Below are 18,185 nucleotides of genomic sequence, written 5' to 3'. Positions count from 1 at the left end.
CAGGCAACAAAGCTGGAAGGCTGGGGTTTTTCTTTGCTGAGATGGCAAATACAGCAGATGGAGCAGGTTTGCAGAGAGTGGGCACTTGGGGGTGGACATGTTGCATTTGAGGGGTCTGTGAGATACCCCAGTGGCCATGTGACTAGGACATCATAGAGAAAACTTCAAAGTCATGACCTTGGATGAGACAATAAGGGAGAAAGTGTAGAAAAAGATGAGAAGACCGAACACTGAGGCCTGGGATATCCTATACCAAGAGGTTGGGGAGGGGAGCAGCGGGCAGCAAAGGAGACTGAGAAGTGAAGAACCATAGAAGGTGAAGGCAAATCCAGAGAGTGTGGGAGGCAGGGGCATCTAGGAGGAGGAAGTGACCAACTGGGTCAAATGATGCTGGGCAGACAGAAGGATTACGATTGAGAAATGCCCACCGGGTCTTACCCAGAAATGGATATTATACCTGTTTTAAGGTGAGGAAAAGGAATCTTAGTGAGAAGATCCAAGGTCACAGAGTTATGAGCAACAGAGCTAGGATGTAAGACAAGGTCTGCGCAAAGCCCAGCCTGGCTGCTCTTCATACGAACCCCGCAGGCTCTGAGTGCTCTCTAAACCAAGGGAGTAGCTCTGACACCCAGCGGTTCTCACTCCCACTGGACCAGGCATCCTCAGAAGGTTGAGTAGTCTCTGCAGGTCAGGGAAAACTGGGGATGAGCAGAGGACAACCAGCACAACTGTAAAAGTCCTTTTAATGCCAGGTGGGATGTGAGAGGATTCTCAGAGCAAGCGGGTCTGCCTGGCCCTGCTTTCCTTCCAACTGTGCATTTCACCCACCTAATTAGGGCCTGGCCCCTGAGGGCTTTTCCAGTTAGTGGCCCCTGGTTTAAGAACTCCAGTCCAAGGATATTTGTATTTGAGTAAAGGGTATGTCTACAACCAATTGGCAAAGGGTGAGATGGGGCAAGGGGTGAAGAGGCATGCACACCCAATCCAAATCCAGGACCCTCTGTTTCTCCATTATTGGGTAGGTCTCCACTGTCTGCAATGCCTCCCTGGCCAGTTATGTGGGCTCGCCTTGCCTGGGGCAGGACGACAGTCACCTGTCTCCCTCTGGTGTTCACTCTTGCAATTGCAGCCCCAGGAGACAGCAGGAGGCTATCTACGCATTCCCACATTCAGGGCCTGGAGAACCACGCCTAGGAGCCAGGCCTGGCCCTCTTCCCTTCTCATCCCCTCCAGGCCTTGTCTGCCTCTGCCCAGGGTAGCTCTAGCACTCTAGGCCATGGGCATGGGCGCTCTGCCCTCCCAATTGCAATGGAAAGAACTCAAACATGGAAATTAGAATGTCTGCTGGCTTACCCTGGTTCTCCCTTAGGTTAGCAGTACAGACCTAGAGATGGGGAAGAAACCAAGGGTCTCTGATTTGTGCACACCCCTGCACGCCCCCATGTCCCACCCTTATCTCTCATTTTGCTGAGTTATTTGATACTGTGAGGCCCATTTGTAAAGGGAGGTAATGGAACAAGAGGAACCCTTAGGGGCTGGCTTCTTCCCTGGACCTGGAGCTGGGTGGCTGAGGCAGCAGTTGGAAACAGCTCAGGTCATCTGGGGCACACTGCAGGTTGCCTTCTACTCTCAGGGGGATGAATCCATACAGACCTGGGTTCAAATCCTGATTCTGTCACTCGTGAGCTTTGAAATTTTTCTGTGCCTCAGTTTCCTGGCCTGGAAAATGACGGTAATCATACCTCATGGGGCACTCAGCACAGAACCTGACCACGTAGAAAATAGTCAGTAAACGTGGCCACGTAGTAAATGCTTGGGGACGACAGGGATGCGGAAGGTGCAGGAAAGAAGAGCACAGTACAGGAGGCAGGGATTCGAGCCCGGGCTTCATCACCCCACTTTACACATCGGTGCATTAAGGCAAGCTAACATCCACAAGGCTGTGAGGAGGCCCAAATGGGGTCTGGGTTCTGAGGCTGAGCGTCTGCCTTTTCTGGCCATCCCTGGGCCAAGGATCCTTAGTGAAGGCAGAGACACCTGGCTGGCCCATCTCTCAGAACTGATCAGAGATAAGAACTGTCATGATAAGGGAAAGTGCTTTAAAAACTGGAACGCTTAGACTCTTGTTACCAAGAGATACCTGCCCTCCCCCGCCAGCATCCTGCCCTTAGCTCCCTATCATAGCACAGATCTCATTGCACAAAACCTGCCTATTTCTTGCTGTCTCCAAGCATACAAAGGACTCTGCCCTCAGGGAGTTTACATTCTAGTTGGAGAGACAGACAAGAAACAAAATGGTGGGAACACCCAAGCTGACAGCAGGTGCAGGAGTGAGTGGATCCTGCCCACTCCAAAGACTTAGCAGAAACCTCCAGTTGAGGGAAGCACAATTCCCAAAAAGGGAGCTAAGCCACAGGATGACTCGCCACTGTCTTGGGCCAGGATGGGCAATGCTGCCAAACCCTTGTGTGGTGAAGAAGGTGCTGGCACTGGAGTCAGGAGGCCCGGGTGGTAGTCTACGCTATTAATCCAAAAAAGCTATATACAGTAGGATTCCAACTATGAGATTCTGGAAAAGACAAAATCTATGTAGAGAGCAGAAAGATCAGTAGTTGCCAGAAGCTGGGGGATGAGTAGGCGGAGCACAAAGGACTTTTAGAACAGCGAAACTACTCTGTCTGATGCTATAATGATGGATACATGTCATATACATCTGTCCAAACCTATACAATGTACAACACCAAGAAGGAACCCTTTGGTAAACTAGGCACCGTAGGTGACAACGATGTGTCACTGCAGGTTCACCAACTGTAACAAATGTACCACTCCGGTGGGGCATGTTCATAGTGTAGGATGCCTGTGTGTGGGTCAAGGGGCACATAGGAAATTTCTGTACTTGCCACTCAATTTTTCTGTGAACCTAAAACTTCTCTAAAAAATAAAGTCTATGAAAACCTAAAGAGATAATTTCCCATGAGCTGCTGTTTCCTTGTCTGTAGAACAGAGTCTGCTCCGCCTGGCCCACATGGCTGTGGTTAGGGCCAGATGGGATCTAACACAGAACAACGTGCTGGCCGGCGTCGAGGGCGCGCTGGTAAGATAGCAAGATGGGACTGCGTCCTGCCAGCTACTCCACCCAGTGGAGGGTCCTTCAACTCCTTCTCCCCCACCCTCACCCCAAGACTGCAAGGGTTAACAAATAACATCATCGCTCATTCAAACAGCCTCAAAACCCTTCTCTGCACTGCTCTTCAGGCCACACCATCTTTTCTTTCCAGTGAGAACAGGCAACAAGCTACTGTACATTCAAAATTCGAGTATTCGTCTCTCCAAATGGCTCCCACAAGGGCTGGGCAGCTATTTTGAAATCCATGAAGCCTCTGCTCACACCCCCCGACCGTCGGCTCTGAAAAGATCCCACACACACGAAGTGCCCCACACAGACACTTGCTGAATGACCTTTTTTTTTTTTTTTTTTTTTAAAAGATTTTATTTATTCGACAGAGATAGAGACAGCCAGTGAGAGAGGGAACACAAGCAGGGGGAGTGGGAGAAGAAGCAGGCTCATAGCAGAGGAGCCTGATGTGGGGCTCGATCCCAGAATGCTGGGATCACGCCCTGAGCCGAAGGCAGACGCTTAACCGCTGTGCCACCCAGGAGCCCCTGAATGACCTTTTTTTTTAAAACCAGGATACAAACCCAGTGAACTCTCCTTTCAGATCCCACATGCCCCCTCCGAGGAGCGGCCCACACAGTTTTCTTTTTTTTCCAAAGAAACATTATTTGATCTGAAAAACATCTGGAACCTGTTTCCCCACACTTGACTGGAAGCTTTCAGCCGACATCATCTGCCCAACCACCGAGCAAACACCCTGTTTGCCTGAGCTTGGAGGAACACCGCTGTGGACGGGGACAGGCGGCTTGATTAACAAGCTCCGGGAAGGTCAGGCTCGGGTCTGACCAGAGGTTTTGTAAACCCTGGAGCAGTGAGTGTAACGACAGGAAAGGTGGGTGGGAGGAGAAAGAGGACTGGAAATAAAGATCAAGGCCAAGAAGCTTCCTAATGAAGCCGCCCAGGAGCAAAACCCCAGAGGCACAAGCACTTCCGAGGTCATTCTTTCTACAGTGACAGCCACGCGGGTTCTTACCTTCACGAGGCGAGGCGCTGCGGCTGGCAGGCAGGGCCGGGGCTCGTGTTCGCTTGTGTCCCCGGCTCGCGCAACAGTGACCGGCGGAGGGGCAGACAGGAGGCCTCCGAGCTGCCCCAGCGAGCCGACGCGGGAAAGGGCCCCAGAGTCCAGGGCGGACAGGGGGGGCCGCGCCCGGCTCTCCGCCGTGAGCATCTCGGCGGCACCCATCTTGGCCGCAGAAGTAATCAGCCGTAAGGCAACTTTGCCGTAAAAGATGAAAAGTCACGGGCTGACGGTTTTTGACCGTTTGGTTTTCCTGCTGCATTTTATCCTATGTAATCTTAGCCCTCGTAGCCGTCCATACAGTGACGCAGAGTTTTCAACCCACATTTCCCGTAGAAGTTTGGAACGTCCATCAGTGGACATGGGACCAGAGGCCATAAAGAAACAGCAGTGTAGAAGGCTGTCACCTCGCCATACAAAGCTCAGCTTCTGATGTGCATCCTCGTATTTGGGAACCGATACCTCTCTCAATGAAGGAGAAATTTTAGTGAAAAGAGAAAAAGCGTGAGGCTGAGAAAGGAGACGAATCAACAAGAAAAAAAAATGTATGATACCATGGATGAAAGACTTTGAAGACAAGTACCTAGGTACAATCCACAAAATCAATGATATGTGTAGAGATGTCATGAATCTACACTATGCATTTTTAATACGTTCAGATATTTTATATTTCACAATAAAGTCTTTTTAATTTTGTTATTCTTCATGTTTCATTATGTCATTTTTAATGAATGTCCCTCTTTTATTTTTCATGTTTTTAGTGTTTGCAGCAAAATTGCCTGATAGCCAATTAGCTGTGCAGCAAAAATGTTGGCAGCAAAGATGCTTAGGTATGAAACTATCTGGAACCCCATCCGTTTTCAAGTATCCAGATGGAGTCAAGAGGCATAATCACGTAGCCGAAAGAGAGTGAACTGGAAAGGATCTAAGGCTGGTTCTCCTACTTTCCAGCTTTGGCAAGTGTGACCTTGGGAGGGCCCTTCATCTGCAATTATGGGGATAATCCCTACGCTGCCCAATCCCAACACTGTGAGGAGGATCGTGTGAAATCCTACATGAGAAGTTTCTCTGCAACCTCAAAATCTGGCTGCAAGGGTTAGAAATGGTGATAAGCATTGCCACTCTAACCCTCCAGAAGCCCAAATCCTTCTGCGCCTTGTACTCTTCAGACTTCCTTCCTGTCTCTTACAATGACAATGGATAACATTTACTAAGCCTGTGTCGCAGGTTAGGCCCTGGGTTAGGGTTTCAGGTCATGAGTTCCCCCTACCACTCAGAGCCTCACTGAACCCTTCACCCTGTCCTGGATTTACCATCTGCTCCCAGCCCCTTGTTCTGGAACTCCTCTCTCCATCCTCAGGAGTCCGGCCAGGGAATTTGCCAAATCTAATGGCTCTCCCCAACCTGGCCCTGCAGCTGCTTCTCCCACCCGCCCTGTCCCGCCCCGAGTCTGAGCCTGGCTGTCATCCCATTCCATCCCTGCCTCTCTGACCCGGCACCTTTCTGACCTCTGTCTGGGATGCCCATAAAGTGCACTTTCTCACATTCACACCCAGAGCCCTTCCAGCCTCCAGATAGCATCCCATCCCTGTATGAGGGGCACTGCTGCCTGCACTCCAGCTCACAGGTCCGGCAGCCTGGGAGACCCCTCACCTGGGTGACCTGGGTGACGACCTCTGGCACCATGAGCACACCTGCCTCTCCCTCCTCTTCCTGCTCACCCTCATGCCCTGGGGCCTCTGGAAACTTCTTCTGCAGGTCCCACCCTTGACCTCTGAGGAACTTGGAAATCTCCTGCCCTTTGTTTGACCTCCACTGCCCCTGGGGTTCTTCTCAGATGTGAACTTCCCCAATGGGCCCGTTAGCTCCAATTCCTGCTGCATGGGGCATTGCCGTTATCACTTGCTCTTTCCTGCCAGCATTTCAATAGCTCAGGTGCCCCTTGTCTCCCTGCACACTTCCGGTCTGTGTGCCCGCCCCGCCGTGTCCTCTTCGCATTCACTCCTCTCTCCCTGACAGGGCTTGCCAACAGCTGGCTGGGTTAGGTTGGTACACTTTTTCCCCATGCCTGTCTGACCTCTGCAGGCCAGCTGCAGGTGACCACTCTGTATCCTCCCCTCGAGTGAGTCCCGCCACCTCAAAGCTTCCACTTCCCGCCCCCTGACATTGAGGACCCAAATCTAGGCCTCCAGCCCTGCCTTCTCTTCTCAGCAGACTCATGGGGCACCAGCCTCTGGGTGTACATAGGGTCCTCAAATTCAGCGTCTGCAGAGTCGCTGCCACTGGCCTTTGTCCCTGTACATCTAGTTCTCTTGTGTCCCCTGCAGGAAGCCGTAGTAATGGGACAATGCCCTATCACCCCTGCCATGCTGATAATTATCGACCGCACGTCCCTTCACTCTCCAAAGCGTCTTGTTTTAGAGGACAGGCTATATCCTCAGCTTCACCCTTACCTGCCTGACCGTCACAGAAACCCAAGAGTCATACCAACCCTCCCTCTGCCACTATCCCGGTTCCTCTGGTCACCAAGGCCTATGGATGCCACTTCCTTATACCTCTCAAAGTCCACGCCACGGCTCATGCCCTCACCTAGATTGAGTGCTTCAGCAGGGTGCCCTCCCTGCCTCCAACCTCCTCTTTCTTCCATTCTTCCACCTGCACTGCCACGGTGAACTTCCTGAATTGCTAACCTGATCGCGTTCACCAGCCCCTCCTGGGGCCCCCCCTTCATGCTCTGCCTATTCACCGTCCACAGGTCAGCTCCGGTCACCTCCTCTTGGAGGCCTCCCCTGACTGCCACTCAGCTTGGCTGCCTTGCCCCGTCCTCGTGGTACCTGCAGCTTCTCTATCACAGCACTGACACCACACGACCCTGCGTTTGCCGGCCACCTGTCTGTCTCCCCACCTAGATTGGGAGCTTCGTGGTGGCGCCTTTTGTTTTTGACTTCAAGGCACTAACATGGTGTCTGTGTGTTCAATAAATACGTGTTAAGTGAATCGCTTCATATGCCTGACGCTAAATCTTGCCTCGCTGCCGCCCTTGGAGCAAAGGCACTTGGCTGCCCCCTGCCTGAATTCATGCTCCTCTTCTGCCCCTTCTGGTCCCGGATGAGCGAATCTGCCCCGTCCATCCAGGGCTGCTCTAACCAGCCTTACTCTGGCTGTCAGGAGCCCTGTGTCCCGCCTCCACTAATCATTTTGTGATCGCAGCAGCCCTGATTTTTCTGTTCTGTGTGTAAAGAGAAGGATGGGAGGCGTACTAGTTAGCTCCCAGGTCTCTTTCAGCACAGAGAGTCTGTGACACCGCCACCTGTGTCCTGACTTGTGTCCCTGCTCTGGGCCTGTGAAGGCAAGGAGGTGGCCCCCAAGAGGCAGCAACACAGACGCTGCAGGCCCAGGGTGGCATGGGGCTCTGCCCGCCCCAGCCAGGACGAGGATGCTCGGAGTCTCCTGCTTTCTGGGAAGGAGAAAGGAGCAGAGCCTGCCTGGAAACCCGAGGGACAGCAGGACTCCTTGTTCCTTCTCTCTAATGCAATGTACATTCCCCACTTAAAGGCAATTTCTTCACTTCAAAAGGATTCCAGCTGGTTAAATTCAAGGTGAAGAATAAGCCTCTGTCAAGAAGCTTCTCAGGGGCCTTTCAGTTTGCATCGTCTTGAGAAGGGATGCATTTTAAGACGTTTGCCTCTTAATGTTTGTCAAAGCACCCGGGGAGAAAGCTTCTTCTTATTTCGACACCTCTCTCAGCTCTCAGGGCTGTTGGCACAGGGACCATCCACATTTCCCTGCACGACTTTGCCTTTTGGGAAACCCGCTGGACTTGTCTCCTGGTTTTCCCCTTCCTAGCCGCAAGCCCCCACCCACCCTGGGTGGAGGAGAGACTAGCGCTGGCTTCGGGGTCCACCAGGCTTACCTAGACACACAGCAGCTTAAAAGGCAAACCACGGGACTCACACATCTCACAGTTCACACTGCAGGAGGTGTCCATTCATTCATTCTCTACTCATTCACCTGGTCAGCCAACGTGGGGTATGCAATGCTGGTAAGGGGCTGTGGGTGGTCTTACTTTCCTAGAGCTTATACACTGGCCAAGGCTCTGGGAGATAGAAATAAGCCACCACAATACAAGCCAGAGGAAGTAAATGCTAGGTCTGGTGGGTAGGGGACATTTAAAAGCTCAAAGAAGAGACCAGCCAGGGATGAAGAGAGGGCCAAAAGGGAGGCAGTCACGGAAGGCTTCTTAGAAGAAGCATTTTGGTGTGGTCAGAGTGTCCCAGAATGCAGGGTCCAGATATGGGAAGTGGCCTGAGCAAAGGTGTGCAGGCAGGAAGACCTCTGGGAGGCACAGAGGCACTGTCCCAGCCCACTGCACCCCTCCTTCCAGGGTCTTGGGGCTTGCTTGGTGACAGAGGGAGAGGGAGCCTCCCAAGGCATGCTCCCTGGCAGCTGCTGCTTTGGTGGCATTGCTTTAATCACCTTTGAGACAAGGCACTGTCCCCACATAGCTGGTTGCTACCTGCTTGTCCTTTCTCGTCAGGCCCTAGGCCCAGAGGAAACACTTTCCATCCTCTTCTCTGCCACTAAGGGCTCTCCTGCCTGCACTTTTGAGAGACCATATTCCCAGATAGCATCCACTTCCTCTCCAACTTTACCAGTTGCTCTCTCTCTAGAGGTGTTTGCTCCCTCTACCCCTTCAGGAAAGCTCTACCCGTCCTCTCATCTCCCACTGTCCTTGGCCCTTCCCATTGTCCTGTCTCCTTCTCTTCACCACCACCCTCCTTAGCAATCACTGCTTTCTGTCCCAGGAAAGCTTCCATTCAGCAAGCCCTCATCAGTAGTACCAGCACCCTGATGTCTGCCCTGAGAGCCATTGCTAGTGGGCCGGTGCTCAAGCCTTTGGAGTTGGGCAGACCTGGGTTTAAACCCTGGCTCTGCCACTTTCCAGCTCTGCACTTGCTCTGATTAATTCCTTTCACAGGAATTTCTCTCGTTTTTCTGACCCAATATCTTTTCCCCCTTCTGATAACTAGCGCCTTGATTCTCCTTTGGAGGAACCATTCTCTTCTGGGGCTACCCAGGGTTGTTAGTTCAAGGATAAGCATGTGATTTAAGCAGGACAAATCCTGGGATTTTTAATGGTTGAAAAGCGTCAATCTATTCCCGTGGGGATTGATAAACTAGTAACACAAATCTGAAGCTGATGGGGTTGTCTTTGCCACCACAAGGAAAGAGTCTATCTACACATAAAACCAGCATAAGATAAAGTAGAGAACAGGGAAAAATAGATTTCTGGTGGCGTTGTTGGGCACCTGGATCCAGCCATGCCTGAAGCTATCCCTGGAGTTTCAGTTTGTGAACCAACAATTTCTTCCCTCTTTGACATAAGCCAGTTGGAACTCACTTGCCACTAACAGTCTCAACTAAAGAAATACTTCACTTGCAGACTTAATGAAAACTTTAAATGAAATGACACATAAATTGTATCCAGCATAAAGTCTCAATTAATGGTGATTTTCGGGAACTCTAACTGAATCTGCCTTGTCAAACATCGGTTAAATTTCCAAAAAAAGTCGACTTCTATAGTAGTAGAATATTACTTTTTCCTCCTTTGTTTCCAGTTTTTTCTCTGTGAAATCTCTACCCTTCTGGGCTTTCTTAACCACAGCTCTGTGTCCCTCATAAGTCTCCAGGTTTTCTCCCTCATCCCACCTCTAGACTGAGACAGGGTGGGAAATTTCATGACCTGGTGGGGGTGATGTCTTCTCTGCATTCCACGCCCATACCCCAGGACAATGAGTGTGGACCAAGCAGAATCAAATGCACACTTCCCACGCTTGCTTCAAACCAGGTACTCAGAAAAGTCTGCACTGCCATCTAGTGGACATCTGCTATAATATCACGCAGAGTGGAGCCCTTTGAGAATCCCTTCTGGGACAGTCACTGGGCTGCGAAAGTATTTTGGTTCGACCTCATTACTCCTTCAGTGGCAGAGCCAAGGACAAGTGAATTAATGGCAAAGTCGAGCATCTTGTCCCAGGAGCAGCATTCTCTCTTCCCTAAAGGACTGGGCTCCTGCCCCGCTTCTGCAGCCCTCCCCGTCCTGATCCAAGTGTTAGAATCTTAGTGGCCTATGTTTCCTCTGTTTCTCCCACATGTCCACCAGTGTGACCCCGGCCAAGGGTCCCCAGGGAGGAGACTGACAGGTGCATGTGTGCACATGCGTGTGCATGCATGGTCATGTATATGAGGCTTGGGAGGGTTGAGGGTGAACAGTTCCAGAAAGAGAGAAAAATCTACCCTCTACATCTGAGGACCCCCACCCCAGAACTTGCTGTTTTGTTGTGTTTGTCCTGACCGCCATCAGGCCTGATCAACAGCAGCACTGAGAGTCCCCAGGCCGGACGGACAGAGGGGAAGAGCCCGCAGTGGCCTCTCCCTGCTGCGGCGCACAGAGGGAACCAGAAGGCTGTGTGCATGGTGTGCAAGGGGTCACATCCTGACTGTGGCCCTTCTGTCTCCACTCATTTGTGGCCTGATTCCTGGCCACATCACAGTCCTTGTATGTAGATTGACCTGGGCACCTCCTAGTAAAATACCGCAGATGAAGCGAGAGTCACCCTCCCCTGCTGACACTTCGGGGGCTCAGTGTGACCCAGGAGTCAAGGAAGAAAGAAACAGAGACCAGAACACTAGAGCAGTGACCCCGGACCTGGCCTGGCCGCTGGAAGCAGCAGCCGCAGTCCCACTTCCCACTTCCATGGCCCTTCCCCAGGCTTACTACATCCCCAAACTCCAGGAAGCTTCCAGAACAAGATAGTACTAGCATTTCCCAGTAGAAAGAATAGTTTTTTCCAATTCCTAAAAATGTTTCAGTTTTCTATTTCAGACATGTGTGAGCAAACGCTGAGATGTGTTTCGTATTGCAATGACGGAGTCAAGATGCTCCCCTCTGCTTGTTTAGCCTACATGAGACGCACTGCCCGTTACAGACTAGCTCCTCCGCATTCATTCTGAAAGCCCAGCCACCTTGCACCTTGAGAAAGGACTCCTTCTCTCCTCCTTTTCTCTGCTGTCTTCAAAGCTCACAAGCTGGTCTCCATGTACACTGAGGAGCTCCACGTACTCTGGGAGCAGGCAAAGTCCCCGGCAGAGCAGCCTGAGACCCACTAAACCTCTCCGTCTGCAAACCCCCATCACACCCCAACCTCCTCGGAAGCCATGGGGCTGTTCTCAGGAGGGCACATGCTTATGGCATCCATCACCTGGGACCCCCAGACCCATCCCAGATGGCCCTGCACACGGCTTCAAGTCACCCAGAAGAACAAGCTCAGAGGGAAACCAAGACCTGTGGCCCTCCTCCTCCAGGCCAGGCTTGCTCTTACCTCCAAGGCCCCAGGGAACTTGACTGTGGGCTCAGCCCAGTGAGTGATCTTTTGTCTGTAGTTGTTGCAGTCAGGAACAAACATGCAGCCAATGTTCCCCAGCTCAGGGTAGAAAACTTCAAGGCCCCTATGGAGAGAAGGAGATGGTCAGCCCACGTCAGTTCTGGGGGAGCCTGGAGAGCTCATATGCTTCAGTCTAGCACCGTTGGGAATGTGGAGTCAAGTGCAATCGAATCCTAGGCCTGCTACGAAGTAGTTGTGGGAGCTAACTGGTGTGACCAGTGTGGTTTAAGAGTTACTTGACCTCTTGGTGCCTCAGTTTGTTCACCTGTAAAATGGGGACACTGACAGTACCTACTTATAGTGTTGGCGTGAGGAGTGAAGAAGTCAATCAATGTTTACAACAGAACCAGCGTGTCATCAGGAGTCAGAAGGTGTTAACTGTCACCTGTATTTACTTCTCAGAAAGAACGCACATACTGAGGCAGATCTGGTCAGTGTCTTTAAAGTAGGATCGGGTTTATAATAACAATATTTACACTTGCTTTCCAGGAACGTTCTCTTTAAATGAAGAAAGGGTTAGCAAATGAGCACAGCCTTCTTCACGGGGACAGGAATCTGTCAACCCTAAACAATCCAGATCCTCTCCGTGTCTGCAATCCTCACGGGTAACTCCATAGCCCCCACCTTTGGGTCAAGCGTTGCCCAATAACCTAGGCTCTCGACCTACCAGTCCCTGCGCTTTCAAAATGCAAATGTCTCCTAGGGTGTAAACTATCTGATCACTGAGACAGTAGTATGAATCCATTTGTCTGCTTTTTTCCTGCAAAGACCTAAACAGCACGAATGCTCTGAGAATCTATTTCAGCGGGAGGGCTGCTCTCATAACTCCACCAAGGTGAGCCTTAAGGGCTCGCCTGTAACCAAAACTCAGGGATGTAAACCAGGCTGTCAAATAGATATTTAAAAAAAAAAAATCTTTGTGCCAACTTTTTTTTTTTTAACTCGCCCTTCCTCTCTGTCCCTCTGTCATTTCTTATCACCAAGACCCAGGGTCTCTGTAGGGTACATTTGATTAAGATGATTCACTGACAGAGAAGGGGTGGGTTCTCAGCCTTTGCTGAAAAGCCCAGTGTGGCTGAGCAGCTCCGTCTGCCAGTGGTCACCCAGAGCTGGCCATGATTCCCTTGCTGGGGTGATGCCTGGAGGAGACCCAGTGAAGAGATAGTGAGGGAACAGATCTGGAGGGGAGCTCCTAAGTTCTGGATCTGGGAGAAAGGCAAGGACAGCCTCCTGGTGGGGAGCCTCACATTCCCCTCCCGTCCCACCCTTCCAGTGGCTCCTGAGGTCCCACCTGGGGTGCTGGCAGCCGGAGCCTACAACATCCAGCAGATACGGGATGCTTCTTTGGGCCAGCACCCCTGAGGAGCCTCGGGCCGGTTAGCTCAGCTTCCGGTTTGCTCCGCTCACTTGTTTCTTTTACCTCTTGGTGAGGTTACAGTAATTCCTTTTGGATGCCATGCTTTGGATGGCATTTGAACAAGTTTTAGGGATGGGTTTTCATTTTTCCTCACAGCAACATTTTAAAAAAATTTTTTTGAGAGAGAGAGAGAAGGAGAGAGCATACCCACGCGTGGGAGGGATAGGGGGAGAGGGGAAGAGAGAATCCTAAGCAGGTTCCACAGTCCGCTCAGAGCCCGACACGGGGCTCCATCTCCCAACCCTGAGATCATGACCTGTGAGGAAACCAAGAGTCTGACCAGAGGGGCCTTCCCCAGGGAATGGATGGGTCTCCTCTTTTTATCCTGGTAGAATTGCTGCAAATGTTAGAACAGTTAAGCAAAAGCAGCACGTTGATGCTCTCTGAGCGGGCCTCAAGCCACCTAGTGCGCCCTGGAAAGGTAGGTGCCAGGAGACCAGGGATTAGGTCCATGCCCCCAGCCCTGGTCACACCGTGGGGCACTGCCAGCCCGGTGTCGGAAAATCCCCTCTTGCTTCACACAGCAGGCAGGGCCGGGGGGCATGTGTGGGCCTCCGTCCTGTTCGCAGTTTTACCAAAGGCTTGGGTCAGGACACAGAAGGCAAATCTATTTGATTTGTGAGTGGCACAGAGTTGATTAATAGCAGTGATCAAGTGTGTCATTGATTAAAACAGATGAACCAATCAGCCTAAAAACAGATCTGGACAAGTCTGAGATGAATGAATAGAACATTGAATTTAGCACGAACACGCTTTAGAACCTCTGCCTTCTTTTCACACTGCCTTCCTGCTTGAGGGGCACGTCACACGGGGCATGTTCTGTCTCCAGCCCTGGAGCTGGGGCACTTCTGGAAGCACAAGGCCCTGGGAACGCGGAGGGGAGGGCAGGGGGCTCTGGTCCCAGCTCAGTCTCCATCTCACACTGCATGGGGGCCAGGGAAAGGGAGTGGGTCCGGGGCGTCACAAACATATTACTTCATCCCTTATGACAATACCTCAAAGCAGCCTCTCCCAAATGAGTAAACAGACTCCCAAGGAAAGTGGGACAACTGGCACAGGGTCTCGTCGTTGGTGAACGGAGGGCACGGGACGTGGGTGTGGCGGACAGTGTCCCTGATGCCCCCAGTGATCCCTGCCCCCTGGTTCTCCCAGCTGAGTGTGACCCCTTCCCCTTGAGTGGCGGCTCCATTCAGCAACTCGATTGGAAAGGAGAAGGACGTCACTTCCAAGATTATGTTGCAAGAAGACTGGGGCTCCTCTCACACACGCTCCCCCTCAGAGCCTGGCTCCAGGGGAAGTTCCTGCCGTGTTGTGAATGGCCCCACAGACAGGCCACATGGCAGGCAGGGGACCAAGGCCTGTCAACAGCCACACCAGCAAGCTCGGGAGCTGAGCACCCCGGCCTGGCCAGTCCACCCCTTCAGATGAGGCCGCAGCTTTAGGGCGACCTCCGAGAGGCCTCGAGCCAGAGTTGTCCCGCTGAACCCCACCCCGAGGAAACGGGACATGACAAAGGTGAGCAGCCGCTCCATTTGGGGGCATTTGTGCGGCCGCCGAGAACTACCCCAGTGGTCTGTCTGACTCCCCCTGTGCCCCACGGCCTCCCCGGGGAGTCCCTGCTTTTCTCTGGGCTTCTGTCTGACAGGATGGTCGCTGAAGTCCCTTCAACATTGTAAGAAGTGGATCCGAGGCAAACTGCTCCCCGGTTGTCCCTGTGCAAAGGGCCCAGAATTCCCGCGGCCTGAAAGCGAGGATGACAGGAAGGCCCATGGAGGTCTGAGGGGGCTTGGTGGGCACCCCAGCCTCCCCTGCACGGTTCTCAGGGACCAAGTGTGGGGCACCAGCCTTGGGAAAGAGCAACGGGTCTGTCTCCAACCGACACTTCCAGAAGTGAGGCCCAGAAGCCAGGCCCCCAGGGAAGATCAGAGGATGGAGGAGGACGCCCGGCTTAGAAGAGCTGCGGGTGAGGGCAGAGCATGACATCCCAGCATCTGAAGGGCCATCGGGGGGCAGAGAAACAAGGCTTGTTTTATCTGCGGCAGAACTGGAAGGAGGGCCTTGACTGAGACTGGCGGCCCTGCCTTGAGACAGGACACGCCCTCTGAAAGGGTGGAGCTTCCAATACCCCCCGGAGGGTTTGGGGGGCAGCTTGGGGCCTCCAGCGGAGGCGGCGGGAGAGGGCTGTTGAGCGGACTCACCCAAAGCGTTCGGGTTAGATGACCGGTTCTTTTGCTGCTGAGACTCAACCTAAGTTGTTTTTTGTCTTTTTTTTTTTTTATGACAGAGAATGTTAAGCAGGCTCCGCGCCCAGCGCAGAGCCCAACCCGGGGCTCAGTCTCACGGCCCGGAGGTCATGACCTGGGCTGAAATCAAGAGTCGGCCGCCCAACTGACCGCCACCCAGGCGCCCCCGAACCCAGGTTCTGATCTCAGTTTTTGTCAGTCTACTCAGGCTTACCTCAGGGGTAGGTAAGGTATTACTCTGGAAGAGCTTTTCTCTTAGCAGTGTTTTCCTACTGCTTGTCCCTAGACGTAAAGTTCCTCTTTTCTAGATTCGTGCCCTCAGCTATGAAGGCCTAACTTTAAAAATTCCCTTTTAGACTCTAAATACCATGAGAGGGGCGGCCTCTCTGGGGGCTCTCGTGGCCAGACGAGAAGCCTGAGCTGAGCAGCGTTCTTGGGGAGGGGGGCCTAGCACAGGAGGTACTGGCCCTCCTCGGGGGTCTGGCGTGTCCATAGTGTGTTCTCAGTTAGTGACGATATTTTACCAACGAAAGTCTTCAGCAGAAATGAAGACAAACCTCCCCTTTTGCAGTGATGGTTTATAATGGGACATTTCCCACCAAGCGACCTTAGTGTGGTAAGTTCGTGTTTCTCAAACTGGGGTTCTGCTGGTGTATTCTAGGCAGTCCTGAGAATGGCTCCTGCAAAGGACCCAGATTCATAGGCTGCACCCCAGCCCCCAGTGTGACAGCATTGGGAAGTGGGGGGTGCCTTCCACTAGGCAAGGGCATAGTAAAGAGACAGCCGTCTGTGAATCAGGGAGGAGTTCTCACCAGACGCCCTGCTGGTAGCTCCAGAAGGATGAGAAGTAAATTTCTGCTGTTTGTGAGGTGCCCTGCGCCGGCATTTTGTTAGAGCAGCCTGAAGTTGACTAAGACAGCTCCCCTTTCCTCGAGTTTGAGAAGCTCTGAGCCCCTGGATGGAGGTGAGCAGCCAGAGGCAGGTGGGGAGTGTCGACTGTAGAGTCAGACAAGAGGGGCTGAACCCCGGCTCTGCCACTTGCAAGGTGTGTGAGCTCTGTGGACAGGTTCTTTAATCTCTGGGGCGGCCTCACCCGCAAGATGAGGATGCTCGTACACCTGTCGGAGCTCCCTCCAGGCCCCAAGCTCTCAGGCCAGCAGGGCACCAGCATGCGTGTGCGTGTGCATGTGTGCACGTGTGTGTGCGTGTGTGTGTGTGTGTGGAGGTCTGCAGGGCAGAGCCTAGGGCCGCTGGAGCCCAGGCTGGTCACCCCCAGTGACCGTACACATATCATCACTTTCTAAGTGTTCCACAGTGAACATGGGAAGCACAGAGGCACTCCGTCATGGACCTTATCGTGGCCCAGCCCAGCTGACGTCCCCAGCTCGTGGGGACTTGATCTTCTGCCTACCCGAGTAAAATGGCTGCAGCCCCCGGGCAGGTTCCACTCTGCAGGGCACCTAGAGGTTTGGAGCCCATGTGAGAGGCAGCCACGTTCCCTCCTTCTCCCACACAAAACTTTACCCACAATTGTTTCACCAGAGTTTTAAAAATGTACTGATAAGAGCAGGGTGTGTATTACCTTTTGGGGGAGGGAGGAGGGGTTTCAGCTCCCTAACTTTTTAAGGGAAAACGTCTATCTTTCTAAAAGTCACGTTTGTAAGAATTCAAATGTGTACAAGGGGACAGAGTAAGAAAGGAAAGTTCTTCCCTACTCTCTCACTTCTAATGGCTTCAGTGGGATGCCGGCCTCCTTGGCCACCTAACCGGCAAAGGGTGTTGGCAGCAAAGTGCCCTGGGCCACCCTCAGGATGAGCCACGGGTCCAGGACAATCAGGACTGGCTTTTCTAACTGGTGGTCAGTGAGGAGAAAGCTGACGCAGGCAGGGAGAGGCTCGTGCCCTCGGAAGGGAAAAAGCCCACCCCTGACGCCCGGCCTCTTCTCCAGACAACACAACACCCAGAGGCCACACTCTCTAAAAGGCCCACCTATCCCACACTCCTGGGGCCTCGTCGCTGGAAAGCAAACAACTGCCTCTCACACAGGGAGAGACCAATTCCATGCCCTCTGTCAACTGCCACTATTCTTCAAAATGCCACTTTGCTGGGAGGAAGGGAGCAGCCCAGGCCGCAGGGAGGGATGGTCCCTCAGGGTCCCAGCAGGGAGGGTGAGGCCAGCCTCTCAGGTCTGGAGGCCCCAGGGGTATGAGGGGGAGCTGACCAGATCCGTATACCATCTGGGGCCGGGAGACGGCCGTCTGGAAGGCAGGAGCCCGTCTCAAGTTCTTTCCTTAATGCCGTCCTCCATCCAGGTGGTCTCGAAAGCTCACTTACTCTCTGCCTGTTCACAGAGGCTGCCTGAGGAGACAGTGCCCCCTGGGACACCCCTCCTTGAGATCTCAAGCCCCATTTTGACCTGCCCCCTTGCTTTCCGGAGTCCTGCCCAGCCTTACTTGCAGAGGACAGCATCGGTGTCAGACAGGGCCTCGTACAGACACAGGTCGCCTTCCTTCTCGTCTCTGGTGACCACCATCGTGAGACCCAGAAACAGGGCTGCCACAGCCAGCCTCATTGTCCAGTCCACGCACACCTGGAACAGAAGGAGCTTTTAGAGCTGTGGGGCCCTCTGCAGGGGGCGCCCTTCTCACCCTGCGCGTCCCCGCCCCAGGGTCCCCCTTGGAGGAACAGAGACCTCTGGTAAACTGAAGGAGAAGGGCGGCAGCTGCCTGGGCTCCGGCAGCCAGTCTGCCACCCGGACACAGATATCTTGGGAGGATCTGGGCCTGCTCCAAGCCGGACTCAGTTTGCAGTCCTGGCTGAGGCCCCTCCTCCATGGGAGCAGGGCTTTGCTGGCCACTAATCCGGGGGGCTGGGGCAGAAGGGCTTA

The 18,185-nt window shown here is 53.0% G+C and overlaps 1 protein-coding gene across 1 annotated transcript in view; it reads right to left on the bottom strand.

Moving 5' to 3' along the window:
• Positions 1-18,185, bottom strand: part of PEBP4 (phosphatidylethanolamine binding protein 4) — a 212,150-nt gene that overhangs the window by 179,749 nt on the left and 14,216 nt on the right. Inside the window, exons 4-5 of the mRNA XM_019794733.1 lie at positions 17,752-17,888; positions 11,576-11,702 (exon numbers count right to left, since the gene is read on the bottom strand). Coding sequence (XP_019650292.1) covers positions 11,576-11,702; positions 17,752-17,888 — 264 coding nt within the window. The remainder of the gene's footprint in view (positions 1-11,575; positions 11,703-17,751; positions 17,889-18,185) is intronic.

The sequence above is a fragment of the Ailuropoda melanoleuca genome, chromosome 5, assembly GCF_002007445.2.
Source record: "Ailuropoda melanoleuca isolate Jingjing chromosome 5, ASM200744v2, whole genome shotgun sequence".
NCBI classification, from domain to species: domain Eukaryota; kingdom Metazoa; phylum Chordata; class Mammalia; order Carnivora; family Ursidae; genus Ailuropoda; species Ailuropoda melanoleuca.
This window is presented reverse-complemented; position numbering and strand designations above follow the sequence as displayed.